The sequence below is a fragment of the Pteropus medius genome, unplaced genomic scaffold (assembly GCF_902729225.1).
Source record: "Pteropus medius unplaced genomic scaffold, Ma_sr-lr_union100, whole genome shotgun sequence".
Lineage (NCBI taxonomy): Eukaryota > Metazoa > Chordata > Mammalia > Chiroptera > Pteropodidae > Pteropus > Pteropus medius.
The window spans coordinates 999622-1015251 of record NW_024350921.1 but is presented as its reverse complement, the minus strand read 5'-3'; the positions used below and the strand labels follow the sequence as shown (position 1 = coordinate 1015251).

Sequence of the window (15630 nt, the reverse complement as noted above, 5' to 3'; positions counted from 1 at the left end):
CTGCTATGTTTATTATTCATTTTCCCATATTTCAATTTTCTAAAAGAAAACTCCTATGTTCAGGAAAAGATATAGATGATAAATTTTATATTTTAAGCATATGTGGCAGAAGAAAATAATCCTTAAACTAGTATTCCTCAAAATTTATTTATTGAAAAAGAAGAAAAATGAAAGGCAAGGGAGAGGAAGCCATTATCATATATTGAACATGAATATTGGACAGGACCCGTGCTTCAAGCCTTATGTGTGGGAGCTCATTACAGCAAACCTGGAGGGCATGAGCTCAGAGAGGCCAATTGGGACTCTGGGGTAGGGGATGTCACACAGCTTGTATGCTACCAGAACAAAATGCTCCACAGCCACCAGACCCTCATCTTGGAATTTTGTCTTTTCTACCACATCTTAAGTTAAAAGTGTTACCTTATACAATGATGTTCCATTGGTCAGTTTTTCATAGTAACTATTGTTACAGGTTATCTGCAAAGTTTTTTTAACTTCCACAATTTTACTAAATAATTGTTCTTCAGCAAAACAACTGTGTTTAGTTCTTCTGATGACATTTAATGTCCAATTATAAGTATCATTTCTATAAAATAAACATTTAAAGATATTTTATAATTAGTACAGAAACTTTGCAAATATCACCTTTAAGTAATCAATCCAATGAATTTTTTTTTCCTTGTTTTTGTATAAAGAAACTCATACATTGATGCTCGAACCTTTTTCTGCCTCTTTTTGGTTCAGCATAGCAAGAAATACAGCTACCATGGGATGGGGTAGAAGGCAGTAAAAGAGAAAAACCTGAGCAGTACCTCCCACCCCACCCCCATCCCATAATACCTGCTAAAGATCATATATTATAGATTTCAAGACAGAAATGTGTAGAACTTCAATGATATTCAGAGATTTTTAACCCAAGATAGGAAACTGGCAGTGGTTTCGTGAGGTCTATCAACAAACCCCCGAACTTGTTTTCTGAATGTCTGTATTTCTTGGGGAAGTTCATTCCGATCCTCTTCTCTGACTGTGGAGTGAACCCAAGTCTAACTTGATTGCCCTCATCATAATCTATCAGCACTTTGGGTGCCTTACGGAGCGAAAGTTAGTTTGAATAGATAGTATTCTTGTTCCTTCAGATCAGAAATCAGAAATTCAGAAGAGAAAAAACATATAATGGTGACTTTAAAAAGTAGCTTTTAAAAAAGAAAATGTTGCAACCGGGATGTTATATTCATATACCAAATACAACAGACATGTCATTCAGTTGTCCTGTGTGTCTGACAAATTTGTACCCACCACTTGCTCTTCTAATTCTCCTTTAAGTCGACACTAGAAGAGAAGAAGACTAGCATTCACTGAGTTCCAGGTACCGTACCATGTGTGTGTGCAGTGGAGAAACATAACGTATTTTTCCTTACGTTAGATGAGAAAGCTAAACTTCAGGCTAAGTTAAATAACTCATTCAAGTCACATCCTGGTGAGAGATAGGGCCAGGATGCATAACCACATCTGTTTGGCCCTAATGGCCAGGAGTGCTCTGCAAATACTGTGTTATCACAATCGATGTGAATCTGGCCCTTCTCCTTGGGTATGAATCTATACAAGATTGGCTGGGGCGGGGCGAGGGAGAGCAGGTGATGACAAGCTGTCCTAAAGGTTAAAGGCAGTGCATCAGAGGCTATGAGACATCACAGAGCTTCCTGGTTTTCGGAAAGGATTCAGAATCCCCTTGGTAGCATCCTCTGCTCAAGCATTTCTGTTAATGTTTCCCTGACTTCAGTCTTGCTGTATTGGACAGAGATATATTTCTGGATCTCTCTGTCGAGTTGTTTACAAGGAAGAAGCTACATACGTATTCCCATCTCATCAGGCCCTACTGTTCTCTGCTTCTGCAACCCTCAGTTCCTAACACTCAGCAAATCCTGAAGTGTGGAATGCCTCCAGGCCCAAGGCAACACACTGTATGCTAGGAGGAGCTCAAAGGCTGGTGTGAAGCTGAGCCCCAAGGACCCAAAACTGTGACCATTGCTGCCCTCTTCAAGGCCAGCCCATCCAGGTTGCAAGAGCCACTCAGGCCATATGCAGAAGGGATTTAAGAAGCTTTAGCCCACTCTTCTGGGACCCCTTACTAAGCCGACTTCACTGCCTGTCAGTCTAGAACTAATTAGAGGATTTCTGTATGTATTTTGCTCTGTATCTTCATTTTTTCACCTCCATCATCAAAAACTCTCTCCTGCATCCCCTCCTCTATTGGTGGATTTCTTCCTTAAAATTTGATTTGACAACGTGATTTTCAATGCAGGATTAAAGTATTAGTTTCCAGAGGTATTTGATTATTAGCAATAGACTCCTGACAAATTAAAAGATTACTACAGTTCTAAAGGGACTATTTCAGGAGTAGAGTCTGATCACTGACAAATCCCACATGAAACCAAAGCCTCACTCACCTAAATTGGTGGATACGTGTGTATATGTGCACGTGCGCGCGCACACACACACACACACACACGGCTCTGTGGCAAACAGGATCCCGTTCACAAATTGCACTATATTTGAAGAGGTCTCTATCTCCAAGGCTCCCAGGTGTCCAAAACAACCTGTCCTCATGTAAGTTACCATTTATTTTCAAAACCATTGTCCAGGCTGCTCCTCCCACCATCAGTTCAGCCCTCATTACTCATCAGCTTCCAACACTCTGCAGAGTTCCCTACCACAGCCACCGTGAGCCACCTTGTTCTCCCCGTCCTCTCCTAGCCTCTTCCTTGTCCCTCCCCATGCCTCTCTGACACCCTTCCTCTGTCTGATGATTCCACTTTTCTCCTAACCCAGGCTGTGTTCTCCATCGTCTCTATTAGAGATGGTTATTACCTCTGTTTCTATCTATTTCAAGTGACATCGGTAGATGACTGAATCTTCCCCTCATTTCGCTCCTTCATCCCGTCTAGAATACTTTGTTTATTTAAATCATGCCTTTATTCAATCATGATTAAGGAGATGTTCTTTCTTCTCTGCCCCACATGTGAGAATTCATTCTACCTCACCGTGAAAAGACTCAGTTGTGACCCATTTCTGGAATTATTTCCTAAAAGGTCACATAAATTCATTGGTTACCAAAAAAAAAAAAAGAGTTCTTGAATTTTTTTCTGACTCCTGGGAACTTTTATGTATAAAAACAAACCAAAATGACCTCATTTTGTGCAAAACCACTGTGTTATCTCACTCTGCTCTCAACAGCACTGCTGATAATGATCAGGACTTGCTCCAGAGGGGCTCAGGAAAGCAATCTACTGCCTTTGGCACCATCACCACTCATCTGGCCCTGAACACTTTCTACAGGTCAGTCTCAAACCTCTATAAAAATGCATGCATACATACATACACACATATACACATATACATACGCACACACACACGCGCGCGTAAGTACATCCACATCACAAATGTGCCAGATAAACAGTGTCATCGGTGTTCTCACCAACAGTCCGTCACATAGAAAATATCTCTTCCCAGTTATTCCTTCTCCATCTCATCAAATGAAGTATAAAAAGAACTTAGTTCAGTAATAATCATTGCTTCATTCAGTTAGTTGTTCTCATTTCATAGAACTTATGATTCTGGTTCTGAGCACATCCTGGCAGGCTCGGGTTATGTCGTGAGAAGGCTGTGCAAAGTCCCTCTGTGCTTCCCTCTCTCACTGTCCCTGGTTATAGGTTTGTGATTGGTTGCCACACACACATATCCTTCACTAACACGGCCACCTGGCTCTCAGCAAAACCCTGAAAACTGAACTAGGATGTGTCTACACCAATCACAACCCTACTCCCCAAGCTGATGATATCACCCAGACAACAGGAACAGCTGAACTTTAGAATGAATTTCATTCAGTCTTCACTTATCTTTAGCAAGGATCCTCTAAAGGAAATTTGGTACCTTCCCCAAACAGGGTACCAGAACTTAACCTACTTCATTTCATAAGGTCACTAGGAACATAAACATGGGGCAGTGTTTCATTTAATTTTTCAATAACGAAGTACTTATTTCATGTTGCAAGAAGAGCAGGAAAGAGAAAGTGCATGGGTTATCTGACTTTTCAGATTACTGTATATTTGATTTACTGAACAAAGTCCAGGAGGGCCATGAAATATACTAACACAAAGAGAAGGTATACTCACCCCATTTGGAAAAAGTAAAATCCACTGTCATCCAACTCAACTGGCCAAAACTCCAAAACATAATCATGCAAAGTAATTCTAGGTGAACTGTTTGAGTTTAGCTCAACACGTCCCTGTGATCCACTGCTTTTGTACCATTTTATGGTGGTTGGTTCATTCTCATGTTCAGATGATGAGGAGCAATATTTCAGATAGAAAGGTTCCCCTTCAACTGCACTAATACGTTTACGTAGGGTGCAGGTTTCTTCAAAAGATTAGCAAAGTAAAAGAAAAAAATCAAAAACAGAACAACAAAGGTAATTTTCCAACAGTAAGACACTTTCGGAACATAAATGAAGATAAAATTTCCAACAGCTTTCCCCAAAGAGGAAGGTACAAGAACTTAACCTGCCATATCAGAGTTTTTCATTTGCATCATCAGAAGTCTCAACCAGTCTGCTTAGTCATCCATTCCCCAGGCAGGTGTGGGAGTAGTTAAAGCTGCTCCTCTGTAGCTCAGAGTGCATGTAAATCCGTTGTCTCTCTAGTTTATCATGTGGACTATCAAGAATTGATTAATATATCACTCCAAATCTAGGTATCTGGCACTGCCCCTCTTTGAACCCTCACGCTGTTCCTCCCTCCTTCCCTCCCTTTTGTCAACTAACCTAGAGACTCTGGATTTGAAAATTTATCTGATCCTTTCAGTTACACAAGGTTGTCCTCTTCTTTCGCACTTCTGATATTTCAAAGTTAGCATAAATGAATGGACCTTTCCCATATCCTGTCCTTGGGTGGCTCCTTTAACCTCATTTAGAGAATGAGAATCTTTAAATTAAGCAGAGCATTTCTCTTAGGTCGTGCAGAAAATGCCTTTTCCGTAATTACAGTTTATTGTGCTGGCTTCAGCAGCACATATACTATAGTTGGGGTTTATTTTTCGAAGCAACAGCTTGGTTTTAATTCATTGTTGCCAATCACAGTGTAAAGAGGAAGTGGCTCAAATGATAGAAGCATTCTTTAAAAACATAGAAGTCAGAGCCGCCTCAAGAGCCTTGACCTTGTGTGTGGTGCTTGTTACAGAATCTCTATTTTACATTTCAATACTTCAACACAGAAAGTATGATACACATGTAAATGTGGGTGTTAGTTTTCATTGACACCCAAAAGGATGGCAAGCTATGAACAGTTTAATTTATTTCTCTGATTTAGAGATACATATATATGTATAAAAAGTGCACAAATCAGAATATGTGCTGTTTTTTCTGGATTCTTTTGTTTACCATTATGTCTAGAACAGGCATCCATGTGGCTGCACGTAGCAGTGCTTTGTTCTTTTTTTTTTTTAATAGTTATAGAGTATTCAGCTGTGTTGGCAGTGGAAATTTATTTATCCATTCTATTGGTATTGAACATTTGGGTTATCTCCAAGTTTTGGCCAATCTTTAAAAAGCTCCTATAAACACCTGTGCTTTTGATAGACATATATAGACACGCATTCCTATTTGAAGTTACCATCTGAAGAAACCTAACCTAGAACACATACTCTCCAGGGGTGGATGGTTGTCAGTTGGAACTTCACACTCTTCTGGCAGCTGATGGCTTCAGATATCAACCCTTATGTTTAACATTACAGCCTTTGTTAATTAAAAATATTTTTTGATTGGAGAAATAAGTGGAGTTCAAGGCACCTCGAACCCCCAGAAGATGCACTTCCATTCTTACACAAATTGTTTTTTGAGTTTCAAAAATAATGGGATGTCATCATCTAACTTTAATTGGGTTAAGTAAATACTACACATAGAATATTGTCGCATCTGCCTAGAGTGAACCTTTCATGAAAGGTTCTCTTCAAATGCCTAAAAGACAGAGAGCTGGGACCTTGGCAACCTAACAAAACAGGTTTATGACTGTTTTTGAGCCTGAAACTTGTTTTCAATGCAACCTGGGAGCAAGGTTATTGGTGTTTGTCTACAGAGTCGGGGACCCATGATGCAATGTCCTGCACCTTGTTTTATCGCTTAGCAGTTTCTGACAAATTACTCCATATCAAGAACAGATGTACCTCTTTCTTTAACATCTGATAGTATTGCATTGTATGGATCTCAACCATGCATAGATCCACTTACGTAAATATATCCCCAATTGGACAGTATTTGAAAATATCAGTAACTTATTTCTGCTATCTCTTCAGCAGCCATTCTCAAAGTAGGGGATATGGGTTCATGTGTTTCCTTCTCTTAAAGAGATCAGGGCAAGTCGTATTTGGGTCCCCACTTTCTCTTCCAAAGCCTGAGGAAAATCTTGCTAATTCCTCATGACACATTTCTCCAAAGAATCTTGTTGAGGCCTCATAATTTTTCTCAGTAAAAGTTGTCAAGTGGTCACTGCCAATAAATTAAAATCAGTAATCGACACCTGATATAAAGCCTCCTTATCTTCCCTAGTCTAAGAAGTGTCTTTCATTTGTAGTCTCTATAACTTCAATATTTTCTTTAAGATCTGTAAGGTATTCCCATTCACTTTCTTCATTCTCTAAATAATATGATGGATCTTTGCCTTCATTTTGGGAAGGCAATAATGTGCGTCAAACTGTCTAAAAATCAATGAATGATGAAGACAGCTATGATCTATTTGGCTTCAAACAACATAAAGCAGATGTTCTTCTCAGACAAATATAATTTATTTATGGACACAAGTTTTTTACATCCTGGTCTCTCCACATAAACTCAGAGGACCAAATCTTTCCCTTTTCAGTAATCTCATATAATTATTTACTTGCTTCCATTCCTTTGAATTTTTATTCTTTATGCCAGAGATGCCAAAGATTTGGCAACTTTTTAAAGTAAAATTTTAAATCACTAATTTTAATAAATTCAGCATCTTCAGTAGCCACCTCCACATAAAAAAGCAAAACCCAGATATTCCCTCTAGACTGCCAATGATGTATGTTTGTCAATAACTATTATGACTTACCTGAAGTGCTTATAAACATAAGTACCAAAAGTGTCAAGAGTAGTTGTCTACAATGCATGTTTTGGATTCTGCTTCAAGAAGTTTTCTGGAGAAACAGAAAAAGACAGGTTCAGGTAATATTCTCAAACAAAAGTCTACCTGTCATATAAAAGAGGTTTTAAAAAAATATTTCGGTACACAGGCTTTTAAAAAGAGGGTCCAGGAAATTTTCATATCCCCTAATCTAGTCACCAAATCTTCTCAGAACTTTCAGCCACATAAAGTAATAAAATTTCCAGGCAATGAGTTTTGGCATCTAAAAGAAATATCTAATAATCCAATTTTCTATACAAGAGAACCTGATATATTTTAGGCCTGGTCTACTAAATGTTGCCTCCAAAGTCAAAGTCGAGGATAGTAATACTTCTATAAAATCTACTATTCTATGCATAGACAATCTGTGATATACTGAGATATGTATGGCAGTTCTTTCTGTGAAGGAATCTGTGTGTGTGCGTGCATGTGTGCATGCGTGGGGGGGGGCGGCTTTTTTCCCTCACCACACCAAAATGCTCATCTCAATTTGTAATTAGATCTTTATTTGTGGGTTGAATTTTTAAGCATCCAACTTTCTTCTTTGGAACAAAAGTTAGGCATAAAGTCTACTTTGTTCACGACAGCATCACTGGGGTCCAGCACGATGCTTAGCACATAGTAAGTGCCCATTACCACCTGTTAATGGATAATAGATGTGTGGATGTGTGCGCATGTTTCTGCACTCACATTCCTATTAGTATTCATTTTAAGGAAATGGAGAGATACAGTGGGAATCGCATATACTCCAGACACCTACCCGACATTGACTCAGTGAACTCAAATCTGTGTTGAATTTTGATCTCACTCTAATCCAACTTTGTCCTAATTACAAATTTACAGGGCAGAGGGGAAAGGGTGCTTTGGGGCTCATATACCAAGTCTGAATATTTCATAAACAATCCCATGTTCCTTGTAGACCAGATACCTAGCTTCACCAGATGAAAGAAGCACAGCATTGTGGAAAGAGCTCAGTTTCCAGAGCACACATATCTGGATTGGCATTCCAGCTTGAGTCTTGACAAGCTATGCAACCTTGGGAAAGTTACTTAAAAGTCTCAGAGCCTGTTTGCTCATTGCCAAAATGGTAATGGTAAGAATGCCTGTCTCCCAAATTACTGAGTGATTAAATGAGCTAATGTTTATGAAGACTTCCTAGACACATGGTGGCCTTTCAGTTCCAAATAATTCTCTCAACTACCAATCACTTCCCAGACTAAAAAATAATAATAATAAGGACTGTTAATGCCCAAATTCTGGACAAAATTTAATGGCTAAGCTTCCAAACCATTTACATCAATCTTTATTAAAACCATCACCAAGCATTTGATGTAATTTCCAAGAGATAATAATCAACAAAGTAAAGACAAAAGGAATAAGTATGTATGGAAAGTACCAACTGTTCATAACCAAATTAGAATATCTCTATGGTTTGAAATCAACCCCCACAACACACACGCACCACACACACACAGACACATATTTTATTAATAACTATTCTCTTATCTAGGGTAGAATGAAAAGTGTTATTTCCTCTGGTTAAGGCTGACACAACCTTATAAAAGAGCACTGCAGTTTTTTTGGTTTGGGTTTTTGGTTTTTTTTTTTAACTTCAAGGTCTAGTAAGAGATGAAGTTATTATGAGATAACTCAATATTCTGGTGCGTTAACTCCGAGTTTCAATATGAAACATGCTAAGATTCCAGTATACAAGTTAGCTGATATTTGCACCACTCTACATATGTGTATATGTACTTTTTTAGTGAATTTATTGTGGATTTAAAAGATTAAGATATTAAATAATGGAACTCACTTCCAAAGAAAAGCTTTTCTGAAAAATCTCAGAATAAATGTCAGTAATAAAATATATGTAGGAGGATATAAATATTAAATTTCTTGCATGTAGAAATGTTGAGGATTTTTTTAGTGTTATGGTCAATGTTGACATCATTTTTTGCCTTTACATAATTTTTAAATTTCTTTCTTCTTCTTTCACTTTTTAATTTGTTTTTTTTTTCTGATTTCTAAAGTAATATATGCCCATTACAGGACAATTATAAAATGGAGTTTGAAAAGAAGAAAATAAGTTCAATATACATAACACTTTAGCATGTTTTTTGTACTTTTTCTATATATTTCCAAATAATTAGGACGATATTTAAATAATGTCATATTCTGCAATCTCCATTTAATAAACGAGCATATTCTTGTGTCATAAAAATCTCTGTCAACATCATTTTAATTGCCACATATTCCCTCATATAAATACATTATAATTTACAAGACACATTTTATTATAAAATAACTCCATGACTATCTTCTTGTGTGAGGCAGTATGGATCAATTTTTGGAGCATGGCATTCGGTGCCAGACTGGAAGATTTAAATTGTCACTCTACTTTTTACCAGCTGAATAATGCTAGGCAAGTCACTTACCCTCTCTGTTCTTCAATTTCTTTTTCTATGAAAGGGAATAACAATACTACCTCTCAGAGCTGGTGTGAAGGTTACATGAATTACCATTGCAAAGTATCTGGTGAATAATAAATATCACTTAAAGCTTAGTTATTATTATTTATCTACATTTCTTATTTTCCTGGTGTTACTACATGGCAGTACAATCTATAAGTCAAAGAATATGTTTTAAACATAATAAATGCCTCGTGCCAAACAGCATTCCAGAAACGTTGTAATAATTCATACTCCCTCAACAGTGCAAGATAATGTCCACCTACCACACCCACATAAGCACTGAGCATTCTCATTCTTGAAATCTAAGTAAGTATTCAAATTAGTACAATGGTATCTCATGGTATTTTAAATTTACATTTCTATTGATATGAAGAAGCAAAGTATTAATAATGCATTTTTTAGCTACTTTCTTTCCATGTTTATAAACTATCTTTTCATGCCTTTTGCCCAGTTTTTAGATGTTTACTGTTTTTTTCAACTTGTTTAGTTCACCTTTTAATTCCTCTTTTGATGTTTTAACATATGAACAGTTTAATATTTATGCAGTCAAACCTATCATTCTTTTGCTTTGTGATTTTTCCATTATTTAAACATTTAGAATATTCCTCTCCCTTCAGTGGTCAGATAGATACTTCTCAATATTTTCTTCATTTTTATGGCTTAGCTATTTTTTTCATTTAAGTTTTTTCATCTATTAACATATAACTTTCCTGTTTGGTATGAAAATAGGGTCAAATTTAATTTGATTTTCCCAAATAGCTACTAATTACTTCTCTGTCATTAAATAGTACTGTCTTTCTTTTACAGTTTGTTGATAACACAGTTATAATGTGCATATTCTGAGAACACTATAAAAAAATCTAACATAGCACATTTGCTCAAGTGTAAATACACACCAGCATCTGTGCACACGTGCATACACACACACACACACACCTCTCTCTCTACTCTCCCACCTAGCTTGGTTTTTCTATTTATAGCACTTCTTTATAGCACTTATCACTAACTGAAACTATTATTTTAGGCCTGCTTGCTTGTTTATTATTTGCTGAATTAATGAATACATTAAACTCATAAAACATATACACTTGGGAGTCCTAGGTGAGCACCTGATCCATTGTTACATCTGCATAATCTTCTACCCGTGCAATGCTTCTTAAATCATGACATTTTGAAAAGTATGCTTTAACAACTGATGTGAAGTCCAGGGCACTCACAGTCACCTGGAGCTGGAAAAAAAAAAAAAATGATGCCTGGGTTCCATTCAGACATCTGGATTACAGCCCGGGCATCCTGAGTTGTAAAAGTCCTCCAGGTGATTCTAATACGCAGCCAAGGTAAGGAAACAATGATACAGAGGACTTCTTTGTATTTGTAAAAGTAAATTTAATATATCTTAAGTATATATATATATGTACTTAACAATATTTTAGATATATTCAATAACATTTTAGATATATTAAATATATGTGTACATATATGTATGTGTATATATGTAGGTATATATGTGCATACACATTTGCACATACACACATACAAACACACACAAAGGACACTCACAAACTTTCTCTAAATCACCCAATGGCATAAAATTTTCTCTAAATGTAAAAGGTTCTCTTCCAAAAACTGTGTGCCTAGGATGAGGGTCGACCACTCTCTCAGACCCCCGAAGTAATGCAGTCCGAGGTCTCTCCACAATTTTCTTAAAAGAAAATAATTTATGCTGAATTAGTTTTCTCATCTGCAAGACCTGGAGAACCATTCCCATCCTACAGTCCTGGTCATACGAATGTCTGTTGTTATTCTTATGCTTCAGTCACCTCCACCTAGGCATGTGCTAGTCCTGCTCACTGGACCAGCCATCCCCCTCTCCCAGCTGCTGAGTTCCTACAGTCTTTACAGCTTGGCTCAACAGTTGCCTTCTGAAAGAAGCTCTCCAATGGCCACTGTCCAAAACTGTACCACAATGTGTTCCCATTATTCCAAGCCTCATCCCCACTCTCCAGTGGCTTCCCTGATGATAGAGACCCTGACTTTCTACTCTGTGTCCCCAGACCAGTTTTATGTAGCCCTTATATGTGTGTGTGTGTGCTTGGAGAGAATGTCACACTGTGGCAGCAACTGCACAAAGCCAGTTTCCCCCAAATTTATACTCTCCTGGCCTATCCAAGGCTCTTGGATTGAGAAGTGTGCCCCAGATGCCAGCACTGAATGGTCCCAAGAGGGTGTTTGCCGAGGTCCCAAGAATAGACCAAGGAAAGAAGGTGAAATGAATTCAATTATCCCAGATGTCCATCTGACTGAGATTGCCCAGTCATGAACTTGTCTCATAACTGCTATGAATACTGCCAGTGGCTCTAACTCCTGGAGGTGCCATGGATTAATGACAAAAGTTTTAGAATCGGGAAAATTTAGGTGTGAATCTGGGATCTATGACTTAGTAGCTGGCCGCCCTTGGATCAATTACTGAACCTCTCTGTGACTTGATTCACCTCTTTTCATTAAGCATAATAATAGTGTCTACTTCATTTTGCCTGTAGAAAAATCAAGTGAAAATAATGCACTTAAATGTTTTCTACAGTGTCAGACACAATCTTAATCAATGAAAACTATCACTTATTTTAGTTGTTCTTACTTTTCCAGAAAAAATAAAAATAAAAATGTTTTAACTTCTAAAACAATCCTACCAGAGAAAGTTGATGATACTGTCTCACCAATCATTCATGGGTGTGTGTGTGTGTGCGAGTGTGAATGTGTGTATACATATATATGTAATATTTAAAATTACAAATATATAATTTTAAATATATCTGTGGATATATAATTACGTATATCTGTGTATCTATAATTATATATCTCTGTGTGTGTGTGTATATATATATATATATGTATGTATGTATGTACACACACACACACACACACACATACATACACATATTTAATTGATCTTATTTTCAGAATGCCTGTCCTAAGGCTGGGCTACTCCTTGCCCCAGGGCAGGCAGTAGAGGGCAGTGGGGAAGTGGGGTACGGATGGCAGCCTCAGCTCTGTTCTTACCTTCCCCGACGGGAGTCCCCGGGAGGCTGGGGCTGCGGGGGGCGGGCGGCTGTCCCTCCTTCACGCCGGTCGCGATGGGGGAGGCAGTTCAGAAAGCAGGTGGGAAACAGCAATGCGCCGCCTCCCTAACGCTGTGAAACACGAAACGAAAGAGAGGAGCCGCCAAGTGTGATCAAAGAGAGGGCAACTAGAGAAAGCTGCAAAGAAAAAGTACAGGAAGCAAGAAGAAAGAAAAGGCGTTTGGTAGCCGCCGCTGGCAGAGGCGCGGAGGGGGTGCTGCTTCGGGTCTGGGGTGCTCCTGGTTGTGGAGACCTCCCAGTGTGGGGGTGCTTCCTGGATGGGGATCCTCGGGGTTGGAGCGCTCCGAGCCTGCGGTGCTCGAGTCGGGGTATCAGCTCCTCCACATGGGCGCCGGACTGTGAGTTTCAGGAGCGACCTGATCGCCTCGGCGACGGCGCAGCTGGAAAATCCGGCGCCTCGTCCTTGCCCCGGGGACGCGCCGCGAGTCCCAGAAGCTCCCCTGCGGTGGGTGGTGGCGGAATGACCTGCCGGGCGAGGAGGTGGCGCGCCCTTCAGGCCGCTGAGTGAGGTGTGCCAGCGTAAGGTGAGGAGGGGGTCAACCTGCGCCCGGCAGAGCAGCATCTACGCTTGCGGGAAGGGGCGACAGGAAAGAAAGAAGTCATGAAAGCGTTCCAGAAACGCAGTTCCGTCCCCGAGGTGAACCGAGGTGAGGGGGAGGTCGCTGTCAGAAACACTCAAGTCTCAGGTCTGTCCTGAGGCCTCTGCTTAACTGAGGGGTGGTGGGTTTGTTATCAGAAAGTTAATGGCGGGGAAGAGGAGGGAGCAGAGGTATGAATGGGGACTATAAACTGTTTAGAAGAAAAAGATGCCAAAGGAGGACATGTGTCTCTAAATTTCCACAGTGTGGTAGATCTCAGGATATATGTTTAGACTAGTCAGCAGTTGGATCTTTCAAACAAAAATGAAGAATGAAATCTTCAGGGAAAGGGTTTAATGAGACAGTGATTTTCATTCTTTTTATCCAATCAAAATAATTCCTTATACGATAAATATAATACATATTATATTAACATAGTATACAATAAGTATAATAAAGAGAAAAATCATATAATTATCTCAATAAATGCAACATTAAAACCATCTGACCAAAGTTAACATCCTTTCTTGATTAATAACACTTGGAAAACTGAGACTACAAGAAACTTTCTTCATCTGATAAAGAACCTGTATAAGAAACCTACAGGTAACTTCATAATTAATAGTGAAACACTTTGTTTTTCCCTAAGAGGAAAAACACTTTGTTTTTCCCTAAGTTCAGCTCTCACCTAGGACAATCATTTTGTATTAAGTAAATAAATAAAAATAGTAGGCATAAAGATTGGAAAGGAATAAATACAACTACTGGTTTGGACAGAGGGCATGACTTTATTATGTAGCTCACTCTTTGAGTTCTATTTTAAAAAGCACTGGAAACAATAAATGAGTTTTTAGCAAGATCATGAAATACAAGATTAATATACAAAAACTCAATTATAATCTGTATATTCTTAAATAAAAATTTGGAAAATGAAATTTGTTAGGAATACTGTTTACAATAGCATAAAAAACAAATACTAAAGTAAAAATGTACAAGATGTACAAGATATCTACAATGAAATCTATAAAATATGCTGAGAGAAATGAAACATCTAAGTAAATGGAAAAATATACCAAGACTCATTGTTAAGATATCGATTCTTCACAAACTGTGGAGTTTATAGAGTCTATACATTTTTAGACTCTATGGGTTATAGAATCCATATATTTCATGAATTCCCATTCTAAATCTCAGGAGAAATTTTCAAAGAAATAGAGAAGCTATTTCTAAAATTTATGTGAAAATGCAAACCATCTAAAATAGAACAATCTTGAGAAAAAAAAAGAAAGAGGATTTATGCTGACTTGAAGTTTTACAGTAAGGCAACAGTAATTTTGACAGTGTGATATTTGCATAAGCATTTAAATGGAAAATAATAAAGAGTAGAATAATAGATAATCTGTTGATTTTTGACCAAGGCACCATATCAATTCAATGGGGAAAGAAAAGTATTTCACGAATGTTGCTGGAACAACTAGCTATCTCCATGGGCGGGAGTAGGGGAGTAAACCTTGACCCTTAGCTCATCCTACATACAAATATTTATTCACAATGGATCATAGTCCTAAACATAAAAGCTGCAACCATAAATATGTTATAAAAATACATAGGAGAATATCTCCATGACCTTGGGGTAGGCAAAAAGAAAAAAAAAAAATTCAATGGGACACAGAAAGCAGTAACCACGTAGAAAAAAATGTTAAATTGCATGTCATCAAATTTAAACTCAGCATGTGTTTAGAAAATGTAAATGTTTGTTGAATTCTCACAGAGGAGCTTATACTATACAGTTAAAATATATTTTAAAATAAGAAATATGGGGCAGGTTGAAAAATAAAGGTATTATGGAGCCAGAGAAGAGATTATTATAAATTCCTTGTTATGATATCTTATATACTTGCTGTAGAAAAATCCCAAATTTGGCTGTATGTTTTTAAAAAGCTAATGTAAAGAGAGAAATAAAATCAGTTCCAAACATCTTGTGTCCATAAATCAATAACATATTTATTATTTGAGGTGGACGGGGAAGCAGGAATAAAACCATGTCTATTCTAACAGTGAGGCTGCAGAGAATTTATTCTTTAGAACCTTCTCATTGAGAGAGGACATGGAATATAATCTACATTATAAGAAACATAGTAAACTGTCATTAAAACTCTTGCCATTTATTGAATTCATACTCCGGTCCAAATACTACTACTTTTCTTTTTCATTTGATTAGCACAGAAATACAAAGAGTTTGGTA

General features: G+C 37.8%; 1 protein-coding gene across 1 annotated transcript in view; it reads right to left on the bottom strand.

Annotated features, from left to right (window-relative positions):
• IL18R1 (interleukin 18 receptor 1) overlaps positions 1–12863 on the bottom strand; it is a 34516-nt gene extending 21653 nt beyond the window's left edge. Inside the window, exons 1-4 of the mRNA XM_039840116.1 lie at positions 12728–12863; positions 7128–7212; positions 4173–4416; positions 421–586 (exon numbers count right to left, since the gene is read on the bottom strand). Coding sequence (XP_039696050.1) covers positions 421–586; positions 4173–4416; positions 7128–7185 — 468 coding nt within the window. The 5' untranslated portion in view covers positions 7186–7212; positions 12728–12863. The remainder of the gene's footprint in view (positions 1–420; positions 587–4172; positions 4417–7127; positions 7213–12727) is intronic.
• Between the last annotated feature and the right edge of the window lie 2767 nt (positions 12864–15630).